Source organism: Zingiber officinale, chromosome 6A, assembly GCF_018446385.1.
Source record: "Zingiber officinale cultivar Zhangliang chromosome 6A, Zo_v1.1, whole genome shotgun sequence".
NCBI classification, from domain to species: domain Eukaryota; kingdom Viridiplantae; phylum Streptophyta; class Magnoliopsida; order Zingiberales; family Zingiberaceae; genus Zingiber; species Zingiber officinale.
In genome coordinates, this window is record NC_055997.1 from 11809551 (window position 1) to 11828408 (window position 18858).

General features: G+C 35.8%; 3 protein-coding genes across 4 annotated transcripts; all 3 read right to left on the minus strand.

The window, feature by feature from the left end:
* Positions 1-4499: 4499 nt before the first annotated feature.
* On the minus strand, positions 4500-5597 carry LOC121994616 (cleavage and polyadenylation specificity factor subunit 6-like). Its single transcript, XM_042548591.1, has one exon. The coding sequence runs from the start codon at positions 5595-5597 to the stop codon at positions 4500-4502; it is 1098 nt and encodes a 365-aa protein (XP_042404525.1).
* A 414-nt stretch (positions 5598-6011) lies between these two features.
* On the minus strand, positions 6012-9457 carry LOC121995823. Of its 2 annotated transcripts, none has more exons than XM_042549601.1 (4): positions 9023-9457; positions 7187-7836; positions 6632-6716; positions 6012-6468 (listed from the first exon to the last, which is right to left on the minus strand). In XM_042549601.1, the coding sequence occupies exons 1-4, from the start codon at positions 9362-9364 to the stop codon at positions 6286-6288; spliced, it is 1260 nt and encodes a 419-aa protein (XP_042405535.1). In that variant the 5' UTR covers positions 9365-9457; the 3' UTR covers positions 6012-6285. The 2 variants fall into 2 exon arrangements, with proteins under 2 accessions (XP_042405535.1, XP_042405536.1); XM_042549602.1 differs by having other exon boundaries at positions 6632-6692; positions 9023-9454.
* Positions 9458-10798: 1341 nt separating this feature from the next.
* On the minus strand, positions 10799-18840 carry LOC121995824 (indole-3-glycerol phosphate synthase, chloroplastic-like). The gene is made up of 10 exons (XM_042549603.1): positions 18539-18840; positions 15337-15573; positions 15076-15252; positions 13932-14006; positions 13793-13837; positions 13540-13704; positions 13003-13081; positions 12802-12884; positions 11651-11719; positions 10799-11038 (listed from the first exon to the last, which is right to left on the minus strand). Exons 1-10 carry the CDS (start codon positions 18701-18703, stop codon positions 10955-10957), a joined length of 1179 nt encoding a protein of 392 aa, XP_042405537.1. The 5' UTR covers positions 18704-18840; the 3' UTR covers positions 10799-10954.
* Between the last annotated feature and the right edge of the window lie 18 nt (positions 18841-18858).

Sequence of the window (18858 nt, forward strand, 5' to 3'; positions counted from 1 at the left end):
TGAGAAAGAAGGAGAAGAAGACTCCAAATTGAGCTGTCCCTTACTCATCCATCTTGTCAATCCATAAGCTCCAAAGCCACTGCTGGTGGCCAGCTTTTGGCTCTAGCAAAATCATGAATAACCCAGATTTGGTCACCACAGGAAAAGCTTGCTTGATGAAGGCCTTCATTTAGAAACAGTTCAATTATTCTTTAGCTAGCTCACACAACTCAAGTTTTGTCCTACTCTCTCTATTGTTTTAGATTTTATCTCTATTAGTGATGCCCTTAAATTATATGAGTTGAGCTTTAAACTTGAAGCTAGAGACTAAGGTGCAAGTTTGTTAGACTAAGTACATCTTTAAACTTGAAGTGCATGCTAAGACGGACCGAGTTGATCTAAATAGGTTGCAAGAGCCATATCGAAGTTAACTGCAACGACTCCGATGTTAAATGATGGAGATCCATGATTGCGAGAATTGATCCAATTATGTGAAATTACATATATGAAAGTGAACTATACTGAAACGATGTAACCTTTCATGATTTGGAGCATCCACCACTCTTGTTATGTTGCAGAGGACTTGTCTCTTGATGCCAAGCTGTTCTCATGGCGATGTAACTGTCAGAAACAACTCAAAGATGTGTGTTTTGAGTCCTCTGGTGAATGGTTCTACTTGTCATGCTAAATGGAGCAGTTTTTGAATGATTTCAAATCGCACCGACTTCTGTCACTTCTTATTAGGAAAATCCAAATTATATTCAACTCTGAATCGGAATTCAAATCCAAATCGACCCCGAGTTACTTCCCTCACCGGGCTCTTCGGCCCCTTTCCCCCTGCCTATACAACAACTTGAGTTGCTCAAGAGCTCTCCATCTCTTTCTCCAATTCGGCTTCTCTGTGACTATGAATACTAGTAGTGTTGCTATTACTACTACTACTACTTCGCAGTTGACTGATGAAGATAGTGAGGTTGAGGGATACAACAGTGGCGGTGAGTCGGGTTGGACAAAGTACTTTTCTTCCAACGACGACAATGGTGGTGATGGTGATGAGGATGACGACGATTCCATGGCTTCTGATGCTTCTACTGGACTAATACTTAGCATGAGCAAAGGCATGGCTCATGCTAAGAGCAATGATGTCGAAGATGACAATTTTGATGATGGAGTTGAGGAAGAAGAAGAGCAAAAGATGAGATTTTACGAGGTGGAAGAAGGGAGAAATGAGAGGAGAGGCGTTTGTTGCTATGGGGGATTCGAGGGAGTGCGAGAAACAAGTAACTGAATTGATCGTTGCATCATTCATTGTGTCTGTTGGCTTGAGTTTCGGAGTTGCAAGTTTCTTGCTAGTTTATGCCATTTGTTCATGTTTTTTTTTTTACTTTCAATTCTAAGAGAATTGTTTGGTTGTTCTTAACTCGCTTGTTGATTTGTTGATTAGATTTGGATGCCCGGCGATTTGAGGAGAAGGTAAGAGGAGAAATCATCAAAAATAATGAGAAATACATTGTTCTCTATGTTGTATGAAATAAGAAAACTTTATTAGTAAGACAAATCCTAATTTATAATAGGTAAAATTATCAAAAATATCCTAAATATATAAAAAATAAAAATGATAAAAAAATAGTAAAATAGGTATTTAGAGTAGGGATGACAATGAGATGGAACTGGACTGGACGGACAGTTTTATCATTCCCATCCTCACCTCTGAATTATATCCTAGCCTATTCCTCCATTACCGATTTTGTCTAATTAATGAATCCCCATGCTCGACTCTACCTGGATTAAATATTCATCTTTGTTCTCATTCCCATTTTAATCGTCCATTGACCTGGCCAAAAAGTTTTCAAATTTCAACATCTCTCGTAAACGTATTAATAAAAAATCAAATATATATATATTATAATGACAGATTCAAGAATGGAGATAGTATCTCTATGCCCATCTCTATTCAACTATAGAAATTTAAAAAAATTCTTAAACCCAAATCTATACCTGAAAAGACTCTTCGAATCCATCCTCATTTTTTATTTTCCTCATAGACCCCAAACCTATGGGAAAAATTATTATCCCTAATTTAGAGCTTCCGAAAAAGGTCTAAATAATATTTTTCATATTCAAATTTTTATGGTTACTAATTTCATAACAAATATAAATATGTGAGAGAGCTACCAAAAAAAAATATTATGTCTTTAACATACAATAACAAAAAAAAAATTACAAGAAAATGTATTGTAGAAATATTTTGAGGAAGAAAATTAATTGTACTAAAGACATTTTGAATGACGAATCCAATTTGATATTTGTCATTTAATAGCATATATTAATATATTTATTTGTTAAATTGATTAAATAGCTATTCGCTTAATAATATGTGCATACTGTCTATAATACACTTGAGAATCTAATAGCTTTTTTGGGGTGTATTAAATTGACATAGTTAAGCAACAACTGAATTTTTATGAAAGAGAATTAAAATTAAAATTAAACATTTTAAAATCCTACTTTCCTTTTATTAAAATCATATTGCACAGATAAAATTTGCCGCTATGAGCTTGAGTGGATGATAGATTTATTGTTGAATTTTAAAATTGGTGGGACATAAGTCTCTACACTTTGGCACAATTCATTTTTTCATCCATCGTACCTTTTAGTCATGGTGATTTACCTCTAGAAGACGAGCATATTCACCTGTTGCCCAATCTTACACCGACAATTAAAAAAATGAGTGACATTCTATTCTTTTATTTTTCAAAGATATAGAATGACAGAGCTATTGAAAACCGTCTCTAACAAAATATAATAAGATTGCATATAATAGATATTTCTTCAGGATCCCGCATTAACCGCAACTTTGTGTATTGAACTTTCTTTTTTGATAAAATAGCAGATCTTGCTACTATACTCACAAAGAAAGGAAGTAGAGGGCCAAAGCTGAGGGTGCCGTGACAAACCTCGAAGGACCAGAGATTCACTAATTCATTCTATAAATCTACCACATGGTTACCGGCTCTGCTAATAATCCTGCATAAACTAATTGGAGTTTCTCAGCAGAGTAATCACACTAGTAAAGTTACAGACATGGTTTCGAAGGTCAAGCACAAGCACCCAACATGTGGGAGAGATAGATGGCAGAAGCAACAGCCAGCCGGCCGGCTAGAGTCGCGCGGAAGGAAGCTTGAGACACAAAAGGCTCGTATAGCTGCAAGGATAAAGAAGTACATCAGTGATCTTAGAGTGATCTTAGAATCACTTCGACCAATAGTTGTTCCAAATTTACAATAACAGACCTATTTATGGTCTTCACATTTTCTGAATTCAATGGTCATGGTAATTTATACAACTAGAACAGGCTCTGAGTTACAAAAGCAGTTGCTCTGTCAAGTACTACTTGTGAGGCTAACAAATACATTCAAGTCGAGCCAGAAAGATGATTGTTTGTATAATTTTTAATTTCACTCAGGTATCGAAGAACCATTATCATTCACAATTCAATATAACCATAGATTTGGACAGAAAATATAATAAAAGATGGACCGATTCTCTAGCTGCAAGAGCGATTCGCTGCTGAGTGAAACCATCGGAGTTGATCATGGACTACGAACCAAGTAAATGAATGAGTGATTGTGTTTTTAGTTTCAACTTTGATTTAGTTTTCATAAAAGATAAGAAAAGTTTTAAAAATAAATCCTCAAACAATTAAACATGTGTTTATATAGACTCTGAACCATAAGACTTACAAAGGAACGAAATCCTAATATATATATCTCAATTACTATCTTATTAAAAACGAAAAGAAATCCTACAAAATAAATTCATAACAAAAATAAATTATCAAAACATGAACCTTATATAGATAATCCATAACCTATAAATACTAGATATACCAAAAACACCCTAAATACTATAAAAATGAAAGTTACTAAAAATAATAAAGAATATATTCAGGTCTAAACAGCAATTTTTGGGCCCAAAACTTAGCGGTTATGGGCTATAGGTAATAAACGTAAATCTTTAATACTACACGCATTAGACAGAGTCTAATTCCGAGTCCCGAATAAAAAATTATGACCTTTCAAAACTTAAGGGGTCATATTGGATTATCTTGCATCAAATTCTTTCCACCCAATTTAGAAGGGGCAAAATTAGTGGTATTATATTGTGCTTGAAGGGCTCATTGCAAATAATAGTGAGTAAGCAAAACAAGGTAACCACAAGAACTATTTCATTTCATATATTGCTCAACTAGATTGCAACAACTTAAATATGGGTCTTAACTTTTCTACCATCTGATTATGTAGGTTATTCTATTGACAATTATGGTGTAACTATGGCATGGGAGACCTAATGACCATTCTATGGAAATGATTGCATTATCACTATTGATTAATAATTCAGGAAAAAACAATAACTAGAAAATGTGGATGATTTTATGTAAATAAGCATACCTTCTCTTTTGTGTGTGCAGTGCTTGACAAAGGCTCATATAGGAGAAGAAAAGATGCTTGCTTACTTCTTCAGTCCAGTGAAGGCCTAGATGATGATCGAGATGACCGCCGGCGCCTTTTTGAATGTTCAACCTCCCGCGACCTGCTGCGATGCCTTTTCTGTTCTTTTTCCCTATCTCTATCTCTATCTCTATCTCTATTCCTATCCCTCTCCCAATTCATCTCCTGTTGTCTCCCTGAAACTCTTTCCCTTTCGTCACCATGTTTTCTCTCAGGCGAATTTTGCCCGGAACCACCATAACGATCTCTTTCGGCCATCCTACTCTTCCTGTGGCTTGTTTCTCCATAGCTCGATTGCTCTTGACCTCCCCTGCCACCGCCAGCATGTGCCGGCCACCGTCCAAAGAAAGCTGGATCGAAAAGAGGTGCCGCAGTCGGAGGAAATGGAAGCATCATTCCAGGAAAAGGAGCGCCGCCAGGCGCCCATGCAGGGGAGCCTCTAAAACCAGCCGCCATTCCTCCCATTGCCGCCGCTCCATAATCCATGGGATTGAAATTGAATCCCGGACAAAGCATAGCTCCGGGATGCAAAACTGGTGGAGGTGGGACATGCACCGGCCGGCGGTTCCCCATTCTACCACCGCCTCCTCTACCGTTCTGAGGTGCGCCTGTTGTCTGCCGATTCTCGTTCATATGGCGCGCTCCCATTGTCGGAAAAAGGTGCGGTGAAACTAGAGCGACGACGCAAGGCCTTCCGTCGAAGATATGCCCGTTCATACCCTCCTCGCAGGCAGCTGCGGCAATTGGATCATAGAAGTCGGCCTGGCAGAACCCTTTTGATTTGCCAGACCTCCAATCGTGAAAATATTTCACTTCTTTTACCTGCCCATACTTGCAGAGCTCAGCCTCAATCTCCGCATCGGTTGTCCACCAATGGAGATCTCCTACAAAAAGAGTAGTTGCGGTAGGATATCCACTAGCAATCTGACCCATCCGAGGTCTACCAGCCGGAGAAGGCGGTGGTGGAGGTGGGGCAACTGTTAGTCTTGGCGCAACCACAGGCCGCGGCTGCCACTGCTGCAGAGGAGCCGGCATCGGCGGTGGGAGATCGCTTCGCCTCTCGTCCGCGGGTCGGAACTCCCTCCCGAAGTCGTCGCCGGGATCCATCGAGGAGAGAGGGATCTCCGGCGAACCCAAAGTGGCAACACAACCCTATTCTTCGATGGCTTCTCCGCGAACAGAGTGCAAGAAGAAATAAGAAGAAGAAGAGGAAAAGATTCAAGAAAAGTACGCACTCGTTCAAAATATCATGACGTTTCTGTTAAAAGCTCGGAATATTTATAAGTGGATTCTCCAGTTTCCTGTTTAGCTTAAATATATAATATTTAAATTAACTATTTTTTTTTTTAAAAAAAATTCTAATGCATATCTTTCTCCCAACAAAAGCAAAATTAAGAATTTAAGGGGATAAATAAGTCTAATCATTTCAATATTCAAACTTATTTACTAAAATAATTGAATATCAACAAACTATAAGCCAAACTTATTTATTTAGTTTAATATATTGGACAAATATAAATAAACTATTAACAAACCAAATACTAAACTTGTTCACGAAATTCATTTACAGCCCCCTAAACAAAACACAGTAAATACAATAAAAGGAACAAAAAGAGTTGGGTATCAACATTCTGTGGCCAGTCTTCAAACACAGTTACGTAAGTGAATCTGCATCAAAATGACAAACAAAATGGGCGTGGAAATGGAGATATGCACACGAGTAGATCACGCGAGCTTGCATCATGGGACAGTTTTAGATCAAAATTCGATAACATTTACCAATGCGCAACGATGGTCATCCTCGTTGAAGCATAACTCTTTTCTCCTCCAAATCCAAGGTTCGAAGAAGTTTCTCTACGTGGTTGTGAAACTCGAAATGCAGGCGTTGCACATCCTTTGCTCTTTCGTATTCCCGAGTTCCCTTGTAGACCAACCTTAATTTGCTCGAGTCTTGTTGAGCTTTGTTGGATCGATTAATCTAAATTCATTTTTCAGATAGAAAAACGGTTAGATGATGATGAGGAAATGAAGAATAAAAAAAAAAGATACAGAAAATAATGAACTATTTTCGAAATTAACAAGAAAATTTGCAAACAAATTGCTTGACAGAACAAAAATTGACATTTAGTCATGGAACTAACCTCATCCCTCGGAAATGCATCTTCAACCACTTGACACCAATCTTCTTTAATAAACCATGGTCTACAAAGATACGACAGAAACCGCCTGAACGATTAGGAGACAATAAAAGACCATGATATAGGACTTGGTACTGCACAGATCGCAATAATACAGCACATCAAAGTATGAATCCTAAGCAAATGAGTTGGAACAAAGCTTGATTCAGGCAAGTTTGGTTAAGTGCTCGAGAGATGTGTGTAACAAATACACAGATTATAGAAGCCTCAGCTATGGAAGGTACATTGACAAACTAATGATGTAAAGTCATGAAGAAAAGCTAGCTGCATCAAACTCTTGGAAGAAGCAACCTCTAAATTTGCAATGTCAATTGCAAAATCCAACATGAAATTTTGAGAATTTTAACAAATCTAACATGAAAGCACTTTCAATTTTGTTATGATGAAACTTCCTGCTGCATCAAACAATCATGCCAAATTTTTAGGCATCATGCTAAGCAACAAACGAAGCTTCATAGCTAAAGGAATACACTTAGATTTAAGTAAGGCACTGCTGACCTTCCCCTTGAAGATACGACAATGTGAGCAGGATCAAGTAGAAAATTAAGCAACTTCTTTGCATGTCTTTCATTCTTTACGATAATCATTCCACCATAACACGTTGTCGGCATGCTACAATGAGAAAGTTGTACATGACAATCGATGGATGTTTGCTCATATAAGTAGTCTGAAATAGTGATATGAGATACATCTTTCTCTAGATTATCGACCCAAAGAGAGTAGGAGGTTCCTCCATTGTTTTTTGGCTTTGGTGATGACACATCATGATACATTGGCTGAGGTGGTCTTTTCAAACCCACTGACTTAGGCCGTCTCTTCAAATCCATTGATTGAGGTATTTCAAACTTCATATGATTAGATGGTCTCTTAGCTGTGTCATTTGGTTTACTGTGATCCATTATTCTTTCATCATGTTTCTTACTTGTATGTTCCTCACTTGTTGTGGTTGTTTCAGTGTGGCCTGCACTCACCATGCCTAAGAAATTGTCCAATGTCGGATTATGTGGGCTTCTAAATGGCACAACACATATCTGTTGTACACTCACAATTGTCTGTTGTCCGACTAAAGGGCCATGTTGCCAAATGAGTATGAATTTGCAATTACAAACAGTAGCACCATTCACAACAATGTGCTTTGCACGGATGACCTACAATTTCAATACATATTAATGATTAATTTATTTATAAAAGAAGTTTGCATGCTGAAAAGTAAAACAGCATAAGAACTACAAAGATGAAGGCAAAGCTTAGAGCGCCACTTCTTAAACAAAGTATGATCTTTTAAAATTTTAACAAAGCTAGTATGAACTTTCTTACTTTTGATAGATGTAAGAGTGTGCTTTCACCAAGTCAAATGTAATGCGGCCAATAGCCTTTATGGTTGCAGGAGTTAATTATATTGGAAGAACAGAGAGACCAAAGAAAATTTTACTCAATTTAATAATAAAAACGAAACTTTAATTAACTAGAAAGAAGGTTTTAAGATCTCAAACATGCTTAAGGATCCCTTTAACTTAGTGGTAAGTGTGAAAATTCATGAGACATCATGGGAGATCACTTAAAAATGTCATTTAGAAAGGGGAAAAGGATAGATAGGAAAAAAGATGAAACAAAACGAAGCCATCTGCTCTCAAATCTAAGGAAAAAAGATAAATATTCTTCACAGAAATATTTCTCAATTCTTTTTCTATAAGTTTGTGACTAACATCTTTATTTCTCTAGCTATTTTATTCTCGAGTTTTAAAATCTCAAAACTGTTTAAGGATCCCTTAAACTTGGTGGGAAGTGTGAGATTAAGATCACACACACACACACACAAAAAGATATATATATATATATATATATCAAAGTAAAAGGTATTCATATCCTCCATAAAATTTTCTTAATTCTTTTCTATAAGTTTTTATCCCTAACATCTATCTTTGGTAGGTAGTGTGAAAATTTATGAGGGCGAACAAAGGAAGATAGCTTAAAATCTCATCCTCCCAAAAAAAATCAAGTAAAAGAGATAAATAATCTCCTCCTATTTTTCCCTCCACACCTTTTTCTTCTTATTCTGTTATTTCATTCTTCTTCTTCAACCTTGTTATTTAAAAGCGGTGAAATTATTTGAACGAAGTAAAAGGGAGATTGTAGTCAATAGTAAGAAAGGAAACAGAGCAGAATGAGGAACCAAAATGTGGGGGAAAATGTAAATGAGAAAATTAATCACAAAAAAGCCCCCAAAAATTCGATCTACCCAAAGAAATAAACATATTCGCAACATTCAAATCACATGATTCAATCATCAAAATCACGAAGATCGCTTCAAAAAAAAAAACTACTATCTCTCACCGAAGAAACAACGGCATCAAAGAACCGGAGATCATCCTCGCCGAAGGCGTGCGAGGCGCACACCTTCGTGCCCTGCACCACACTCCTGCAGTCCTGGTCCTGGAGCTGCACTGACGACGCCCGGAACCGCTCCCGTAGCGCCTCCACTTTCCCAGGCCCGGATAAATTCTCGGCCAAGTAGAAATCGTCGTGCTCCGGAGAGAAATTGCAGTACATTACGCGGAGTGTGGTTCCTCCCTCCACGGCCAGGCGGACGGCGTACCAGGCGTCGTCCGCTGGCGAGCGGTAGTCGACGTTGCGGAGCACGGGCGGCGCGAACACCGTCCCTGGAGGGCTCACCATGGTGGACGAAGGAGTTCTACTTAGTTCTACTTTCCTCCCCTAGCCGGAGAGACGTGTTCCGATGGGACGTGACGATGGCAGACTCTCTTTCCACTTACAGCGCAAGACAGTGCCTCGCAAAAACAAATTGATACGCGGCGACCGCTGGTTGGTCGATTATTAGTTTGCGCATATTAAGTTATTTTTTGGGACGGAACGTGCTTCGACCGAAACGGCAAAACGGCAATGCAACGTGGCAGCCTTTGGTTGGCTTCTTTGTCGTTATGATTTTCCAAATACTAATTTTGGGAGGGCAGGTTCTGGCGCTGCGGTTTCAGGTCGCCATACGGAAAAGTGAAAAATAGAGGGAAAATTTAAATGCGTTTTTTTTAAAAAAAAAATTTAAATATTTTGTAAAAGTAGAAAAATTCCTAACAACAATTTTAACTTTAACTTTAGATGAAAAATTTTATTTATTTCAATTTTTCTTACAAATATCATTATCTAATTATCTCTTAAATTTTTTAGATTATCTTTTTTTAAAATAAGTATATTTTTTTTAAATTCAGCACTTATTAAAATTATCCCTCAAATTAATTAGATAAAAAAGTCTAAAAATAAATATAATTTTCTTAAATTAAGTACTTTAAATTAGAATGAGTATATATATGACTTTTTTTTTCACTTTCTTATGCAAATATGCAAATATCGTTACCTATTACCTCTTAGATTTTTTAGATAAAAAAAAAATTTTAAAATGAGTATAATTTTTCTTAAATTCAACACTTTAAACTAGAATCGAGTATATTTTCTATCAAAATTATTCCTCGAATTTTAAAATACAAAAAGTCCAAAAATAAATATAATTTCTCTTAAATTCAACACTTCAAACTAGAAATGAATATATTTTCTATCAAATTGAATACGACTTTTTTCCTATTTAATATAATTCATCCTAAATTCAGTACTATTAAAGAAAATCTAATATATTTTTCATCTAATTAAATACTATTTAAAAAAAATCTAATACATTTTCCATCAAATTGAGGTGAGAAAAAAATTATGCTCAATTTGATTAAAAAAAAATATACTAAATTCTAATTTAATATGTTGTATTTAAGAAAAATTATACTCATTTTAAAATTTTTTATATATAAAAATATCAAGGATAATTAGATAAATTAATGTCCACTATATTTGACTAGTGAATAGAAACAAAGATTTTTATCAATGAAAACTACATGCAAAATTTTATTTATCATAAGATACCACATGCAAATTTTCCTTATAAAAACACATTAAGTTAAAAAAACCACAAAATCGTAAAGTTAAAAAAACACATATTAAAGAAACATAAAGTTTAAAAAAACCATAAAGTTCAAAATAATAATAATAATATTTAATTTTATAATAAAAGATAATATAATAAAATATTAAACTAGATTATACATTAAATTTTTTAAACAAATAAATTTTTATTATATTACTTAGTTTGAATTAAACAACATTATATTTTAATTCTCATAATCTTAAACCAAATACACCCTTGGAGTCTATGTTTAGGGATTGTATTACATGAGAAATTAAAGCTATCGTTGCAGTTGTGAAGTTTTATTTCGATATATCTTTTCCGAATAGTCCTGCGATTGCCTTGCCAGGATCAGCCTGCTTAATGAGAGATTCTCCCACCAGCACCTAAAAGAAAGAAAGGAAAGTTTTATAGACAAATGTTGATATCAGCATAAGAAGAAACAATATAATTTGTGTACATGTTCAAAGATAAGTTGAAAAACTAAGCATATAAAATCGATAAGACACTATTTCATATTACACCAAGGATGCCAAAGTCTACTCATATCCCAAATCTAAGTGATTCAACAGGTCCAATATCATGGATATCCAAAAATATCTGCCCTATGTCGACTAGTCATTTCAAGTTTCCAAGGATTTTTCGAGACTACAAAACTGTGGTGTGCATCTCAAAGCCCAGATTGATATTGCAAATGCTTAAATCACAATTTCTATGTGCCCATACAGCAGCTGAAGCAGCAGCTAGTAACATCACTAGTATGTTAAGATAAACACAGATTCATAATTCATGTTTGAAGAAACAATGGAACCAGATCTTCAGTTTAGAAATTTAGAGAAGAAATTTCAATTACTCCAAAGATTTTAAAATTTATAGGTTACACTGTCAAGGAATGCTTAAATTTACTAGGCCATAGCATTCCTAAGATCTGCGGCACTCATGGGGCACCAGACAACATAGTTTTAACAAATTCAAACTCTACAAGTGTAGAGACTTACCACTCGAACCCCAGCATCATGAACATATGAAATATCCAGAGGAGTAAATAACCCAGACTCTCCAACAACCTGGAAATAGTAAGAGGAACGTTTGAAAAAGAAACATATACCATATCTTAATGCCGCAAAAGTTATTGTCACAAAGCCCCTACTGCTCGGTTAAGAAAGAAGGAACTCAGAATAACTGAGCGCAATCATTACCATCATATCATATTGGAGTTATGGCACACAGTAAATTTGCAACAGAATTAAAGTTTAGCAATCTGTAGACAAAACTAACTGAACAAGGTCATATTCATGCTTAATTTTTCAATTAACCAGACAGATGCCGATATTACCGCTACAAATGTGGTAGCTGTAAAAGTTGAGAGGAAAGCCCTTAGGTCCTATTTGTACAAAATAGAAGAGTAATTACAGATGAATCCTGCTAATCATTATGGCAACTCAAAGGATTCAGTCAGAATCAGACCAAAATAAATCGAAATCATTTGTCCGTGTGCAGAATAAACCAACATGTCTTGCTCTTAGATATTGGTATATTACACAAAAATTCAACAGAATATATCCTAGTAGATCAATTTATAATTCCTAAAATTAACATGTTAAGTAATTAATTAACAAATAAATAGCAAAGTAGTTTCAGATTTATAACTTATAAATCTGCCATAGCGTTAAACTTTTTCATGAAAATAAAGTTGTGTGTGCCCCAACTATTTGGGGTAAGTTATATGGCATATCACATTAAAAGTTGAATTAAAAAACTAGGGAACTAGATTAAATGAGTATACTAGAAATGATAATACATAATAAGTTTTTTTTTGTTTGTTTTTTTGGTAATCTAGATATCCAGCTTTTACGATCCGAATAATCCTAGAGGTGACCGGCCTAGTCCATAAAAATTTTCCATCAACCACCAGGGTAAATCGGAAAATGCAGATGAGTCCTAGCGGATGACCTAACGTGACAAGTTTTTCAAACTCCCCAAGTGTAATGTGTCTGGGTGAGATTTGAATCCTTGTTGCCTAGAGAGCCTGTCTCACCTCTTACCATCGCACCATGGCCCCAGGAGTGATAATACATAATAAGTGATGGTGCAATGGATTTAAAATTTAAGAAAATTATCTAAATTCTGGTGAACATCAATGACTTACTTTTATGCCTTTTTGTCGGACAAGTTGACCACGCTCTCCCTCCAAAAGTTTTTTTGTGTTTGAAATATCAACCTCAAATGTTTCTGCAACAGAAACCAATTGTCAATCAGCAGAAAATCACCCAATTGATCCATAATGTTTAAAATGAATCACATTCTTCTTCTGGGATGTTAATAACAATTTAACAGAAATGAAATATACCAAGGTTGCGGTTATTGATTCCAATGAGTTGAATTCCATCTATTTTTAAAACACGATCCAATTCTCTTTCATTATGCACCTACGATATCAACAAGTTATTGTACAATTGTGCCACTGCAAAAAATGAAAAAGGAAAAAGGAAAACAAACAATAGCAACAATTTGTAAATTAAGAATAGTGACATGTCTGACAAATAAATATCACACAAATACAAAACAATCAGAATAAACCTTATTCATTAATCACTTTCCATGTCACAAGAATAAAAGGAAAGTTGACTTAAGAGACATTTTTGTTGGGAATTACTAATGAAGATCCCCTAAGAGAGATTTAATGGAGCATAAACACTCAAAAGGGTGCAAAGCTATGTGAAACAGCTAATCTTTGTTTCAATCCTCACTAGATATCAGAAGAACAAGCCAATGCAAGAATTCCCTAATGCATCAATCCAGCATATTAATTGATAACTGACATACAACTAAAATAATTTCCATATACAAACACATAATAGATTATTCATTGAAGCCCATTATATACCTCAACAATTACTGTTAAGCCAAGTTCCCTGCAAATCAGCGTCATGTACTTGATATCAACATCAGGTAGCACCGCAGCAATCAAAAGAATTGCATCTGCCCCTTTGGAACGAGCATAGTAAATTTGCCAGGAATCAATGACAAATTCTTTGCACAGAAGAGGGCACTGCATTACTCAATATATTTAAGCCAACAAATAAGCCAATTATCAAAAGATCAACATGACATAAAAACAAATCAAACATTGTACAAACCTGAACTCCAGCTTTACGTACAGCTTCAAGATTTTCAAAACCTCCCTAAATTGGTAAAAGATTGTTGAAGAGTTAATGAGATGAACATGCCCAATCATAGATTCAATATTACAACGATAATATTGTAGTTTAAATTAACCTGAAAATACTTTTTATCTGTCAAAATGCTTAGGCATGCTGCTCCATTTTTCTCATAAGCTTTAGCTATTTCAACCTGTCAATGTCATGAGCTTACAGAGCATTAAATATAGTTTCACAACGGAATTAATGTAAATATTCAGTTTCTTATTTCTGGGACTATGAGACTTCTTGAAGCACAGACCTAATGCCAATCAAAGATTCCCTATTTCTAGTTCTCATATATTAAAATGTTTAACATATAAATTTGTAAAGAAACAGAAAAGATAATCAGAAAAGTAAAGTCTCTAAGGCTCCAATGATTTTCATGGTATGTGAATTCCAGATAATTTTTAGTTTAGACACACCAGAAACAACAAGTCATATCTCTACTTGTCCGATACATTAGCTGTAAAAAAAAATTATTAGGAATCTTATTGACTTTCAAAACTTCTTGAAATTTTGTCTGCTGCTATGGCACAACTAACAATTAGGCACAAAATAGCAACAAATTTTTTGTTTCCCACAAACTGAAATGAACCAAACAATTTCTTAAGCAAAACAATAGAATCTCCAGGCCCAGTTTGGGTTGTGCCCAAGCACGACCAGGTAGGGGGCAGGCTCAGCACAGCTTGGTCCATGAGTTAGGTTGAGTGGAGATGGCTTGGCCCGTGGACCAAGTTAGGCAAGAGCAGTGCCAAGCACAATAAGGACCATGCACAACTCACAAGCTCAGTTCAGCCCGCAGATGAGAAAAATAGAAAAGTTAAAAAGATAAAACAAAAAATAAAAAATCATTTAAAATTATTTTTTATACTTTTTTAGTTTTTCAATTTTTATTTTCTAAATTTATAAATATTTTTCTTATTATCCGGGCTTGAGACTAGGCCATCACAATTCATGTCAGGCTCGACCAATGAAGGTTTGTGCCAAGCCCAATCCAACAAATCATCTAAACGGACTAGGCTCGGCTATGCCTAGCTTAGTCTAGCTCATTGTCTAAATAGGTAGGTATGATAAATGACAAACTATTCATGTTATTTAGTTGTGGAGACAACAAACTTTCACAATATGAACAATAGTTTCAATCGGATTATTTTGGTCTAATGTCTCACTATTCAATCATACTTCATAAGCATGGGAGATAAGAGAAGTAGAAAACTCACTGGATCAAAATCTTCACGTAGGACACCTTTACTTGGTGAAGCCTTTTTAACCTCGGCTATAAGTGCAGGAAGCCCAGTCCGCAAATAAGATTCTCGTAAAGCTCCAAAAAAATCTCTAGCAGGAGGAGCATTCTCCATATTTTTCTTTAATGTTTCCAAAGGTATTGCTTCTTTATACTATAAATAATGAGAAAATTATAACCATGACAAAGCCTCTACAACAAAAGCTTTGTCTAAAATGCTAAAAAAATTATGCAATACCTGTGCAACTTCGACCTCCTTGTCCCATATAATTTGTTCCAAAATATTACGGGGAGGCTCTTTCTCAATCGTTGTACCCTTAGAACCATATCCAGAATGGTAGTTTCTTCTAATTGTGATTCCCTGCTTTGCTGCTATATCATTTAATGATTTTCCACATTCCCATTCTCTAACTTCAACAGCATTTATAAATTCTTCACTCTGATAAGTCAATGTAGCTTGTTCATAAGTATTCCCCTGGGAAAAAAAATCATAAGAATTAATAGACTCTCCATTTTAAAGATTGACTCAAATTTTGAATCAATCCATAAATTAGCGAGTAATTTTGCAGGTTTACTGATTACTGAGCTACTGAAGTGCTGGTCTCTAGATCATCTGATGTCTATCAACTTAGGACAATATCAAAACAACCAAGGATTAAATATCTTACAATCTACCTGATTAAAAATGTTGATATAAGAGATATTGGCCCACATGCATGACATAGTAGAACGACCCAATGCATGTGCAATTCCCACCATGATACCCAGCCATGGTCTATATGTGGCCCATGGCCATGCATTGCCAAATGGACTAGAAGGCTTTTTAATGGATATTTTAATTAGTTCTTTTCCTTTTGTTAATTTTTCATTTTGGGGTTCATGCTAAGAGTTGCAACAGTGCACAAGATGAGTGCATTGGCTATGTAGAGAAAGCCTGACTCTAAGACAACGCTTTTTGGTGTATATTGAGAGCATGGGTTGAGCTTTTTATGGTATTTCTAAATCAACATTGAGAGAAGGTTCTAGAGTGATTGAGAGTGCTTTTATATATGATGAGAATATTCAAGATTGTTTGTGCATTTGCTTTCATATCATATAGATTTGAATTCTCTCCTTGAATATATCATAAGTAGAACTTACTTGTATTCCTTGGTTTGTATTTGAGTTAGCATGTTATTGTGTTAGTGGCAATCATGTTCAGCAAGGAAACACTTTGATATCCAAGATAGAAAAAGGAAGGAGAGTTAATGCATACGTCTATTGAATGTGAGATATTTATAGCCAAAGAATTAGAAATGGGTGGTCACTTAATTTGACAACTGGGTTACAAGTTAAAAACCACATGTTATTTGTTGGCATCACATTTTAATGCACCAAAACTCAAGTATCAAGAATTTGTCTCCATAGATCGAATTTATTGTCATAGAGCATCTTGCACGCAATGGATCTTTCTCATGGCGTACTCCTATTTTAATTAGAGTCTGAAACCACTCAAAGTATGAGTTAGGTGTGATTGAAAGAAGGGCAATCCGGTGCACGAAGCTCCCGCCATGGTGGGTCCCGGGGAAGAATCCATTGTACATAGTCTTATCATGCTTTTTGCAAGGGTTGTTTCCAGGATTCGAATTCGTGACCTTTTGGTCACAAAGCAACAACTTTAGGTGTGGTTATATGCATCAAATCTGTACCTAGTCATAATTTATTTGACATTACATTTAGGCTGCGTTTGGTAGCCTGTAATCTACCTTGTAATGTAATCCAGATTACATTACAAAGTCGATTATTTTGTTTGGTTTGATTTAAAAGTTGTAATGTAATGTAATCTGGATTACAAAAGGTAGTGAAGATTTGTAATCTGGATTACAAAGCAAATGCTATGTAATCCGATTACATTACGAGGTCATTGTTTCACCAAAGTTTAAATGCCGAATATACCCCTAGTCTGTTGTCGACCGCCGCCCACCACCGGTAGCCGACCTTCGTTGTCGGCCGCCGCCGGTCGCCTGTCGCCGGCCGCCGGCTACCGTAAACGCTGGCAGAGGTGTGGCGACCGCCGATACTGGTCACAGGATATTTTTGTCATTTTATAATAATATGAATTACATTCCTTATAAAAAATAATTGACACCAAACAAAAGCATGTAATCACCTTTGTAATCAAATATTACATACATTACATTACCAAACGTAGTAATGTAATCAAGATTACATTACATTACATTACAAATTTGATTACATTACAAGCTAGATTACATTACACCCAACCAAACGTAGCCTTAATGCAACATAATCCAACTAAGAAGGATTTACCTCCATTTGTCAAAATGTTTGTTAGAGACCTTTTTGGACAAGTAGTCATATGTATTTGTCCAAGAATAAGTCAGACGTGATTATAAGCATCAAACCTATACCTAGTCTTGATTTATCCCACATCACATCTAATGCACCATAATTTAAGTAACAAGGATACACACCTATTGGTTGAAATTTTGCAGCATACCTTTTTGGACAAGTAGCAACTGATTTTTGTCGGAATTTGAGTATATGTGATTATAAGCATCAAATTTATACTTAGTCATGATTTATCTGATATCGCATTTAATGCACGCACCATAATCCAAGTATGAAGGGCATTGCCTCCATTGGTTGAAATGTTTGTCACAACCCTTTTTAGACTTGTAATCTTAGGTATTTATGAGAGCATGAGTTAGACATGATTATAAGTATTGAATATATATTTGGTTGTGATTTATCCAACATAACATCTAATGCACCATAATTCAAGTATCAAGGACATATCTTCATTGAATTGGAATTTTTGCCACATGCGTTTTTGGACAAGTAACATAGAGTTATATGTGATTATAAGCATCAAATATATACCTAGTTATGATTTATCCAGCGTCTAACAAGTTCATACAATGATTAACAGTATTATTTGATCTTTGGACAATAAAATTCTAAATATTAGTCGGATTCCAACCTCCAACAATCAAACCGATCCAAAAAAAAAAGTCTGAGAATCCTCAAGGTGGGGCAACCTAAAGATCTTCCTATGCAACATTACACAATCAACTATCACGACCGTGCAGAAAGAAGTAACTCTCAAACTTGATCAGGAAAACATCCTATTAAAGAAAATGAACTAGTAGCAGCTTCCATTTAGGCATTGCAAAGGACAAATCGAAGGTGATACAGCATCTGATACCAAAAAAAAAAAAAAAGGCAATCTGTACAATCTACCAACTTTAAGCCCAGATAAAATATTTCAAATCACGAACATATTCCAATTTCCGAACAAAAACATGCAACCGAACTATTCAGATTAGCAACTACGGAGAGGATAGGCAAAACGATAAAATTTAACAACACCAGAGCAGTAAAGTTCCATTCCTCACTGGAGATGACACTATAATCAACACATAGATCAAGATTCTCACCTCATCCCACTTCACGCAGCGGAGAGGAACCGGTGTCCGCCCGCCAGGGATGGCAAGCTCCATAAACCCGCGCCTGAGAGAGAGACAGTGCGCGCGATTGACGGCTGGAGAGATAGAAATCGGAACCCTAACCTTGAACGAAGGGCCGGCGATGAGGCGTTCCATCACTGATCACTGCGGAGGACGACGGAATACAACGGCTTTTACTTCATGGGCCCTTTAGTAGCGAAGAACGAACGAGATAAATCACTACCGGTGAGATCACCGAGCTCGCCAAACAGACAAACATGCGTTACACGCGGTACCACAAAGCACAAGGA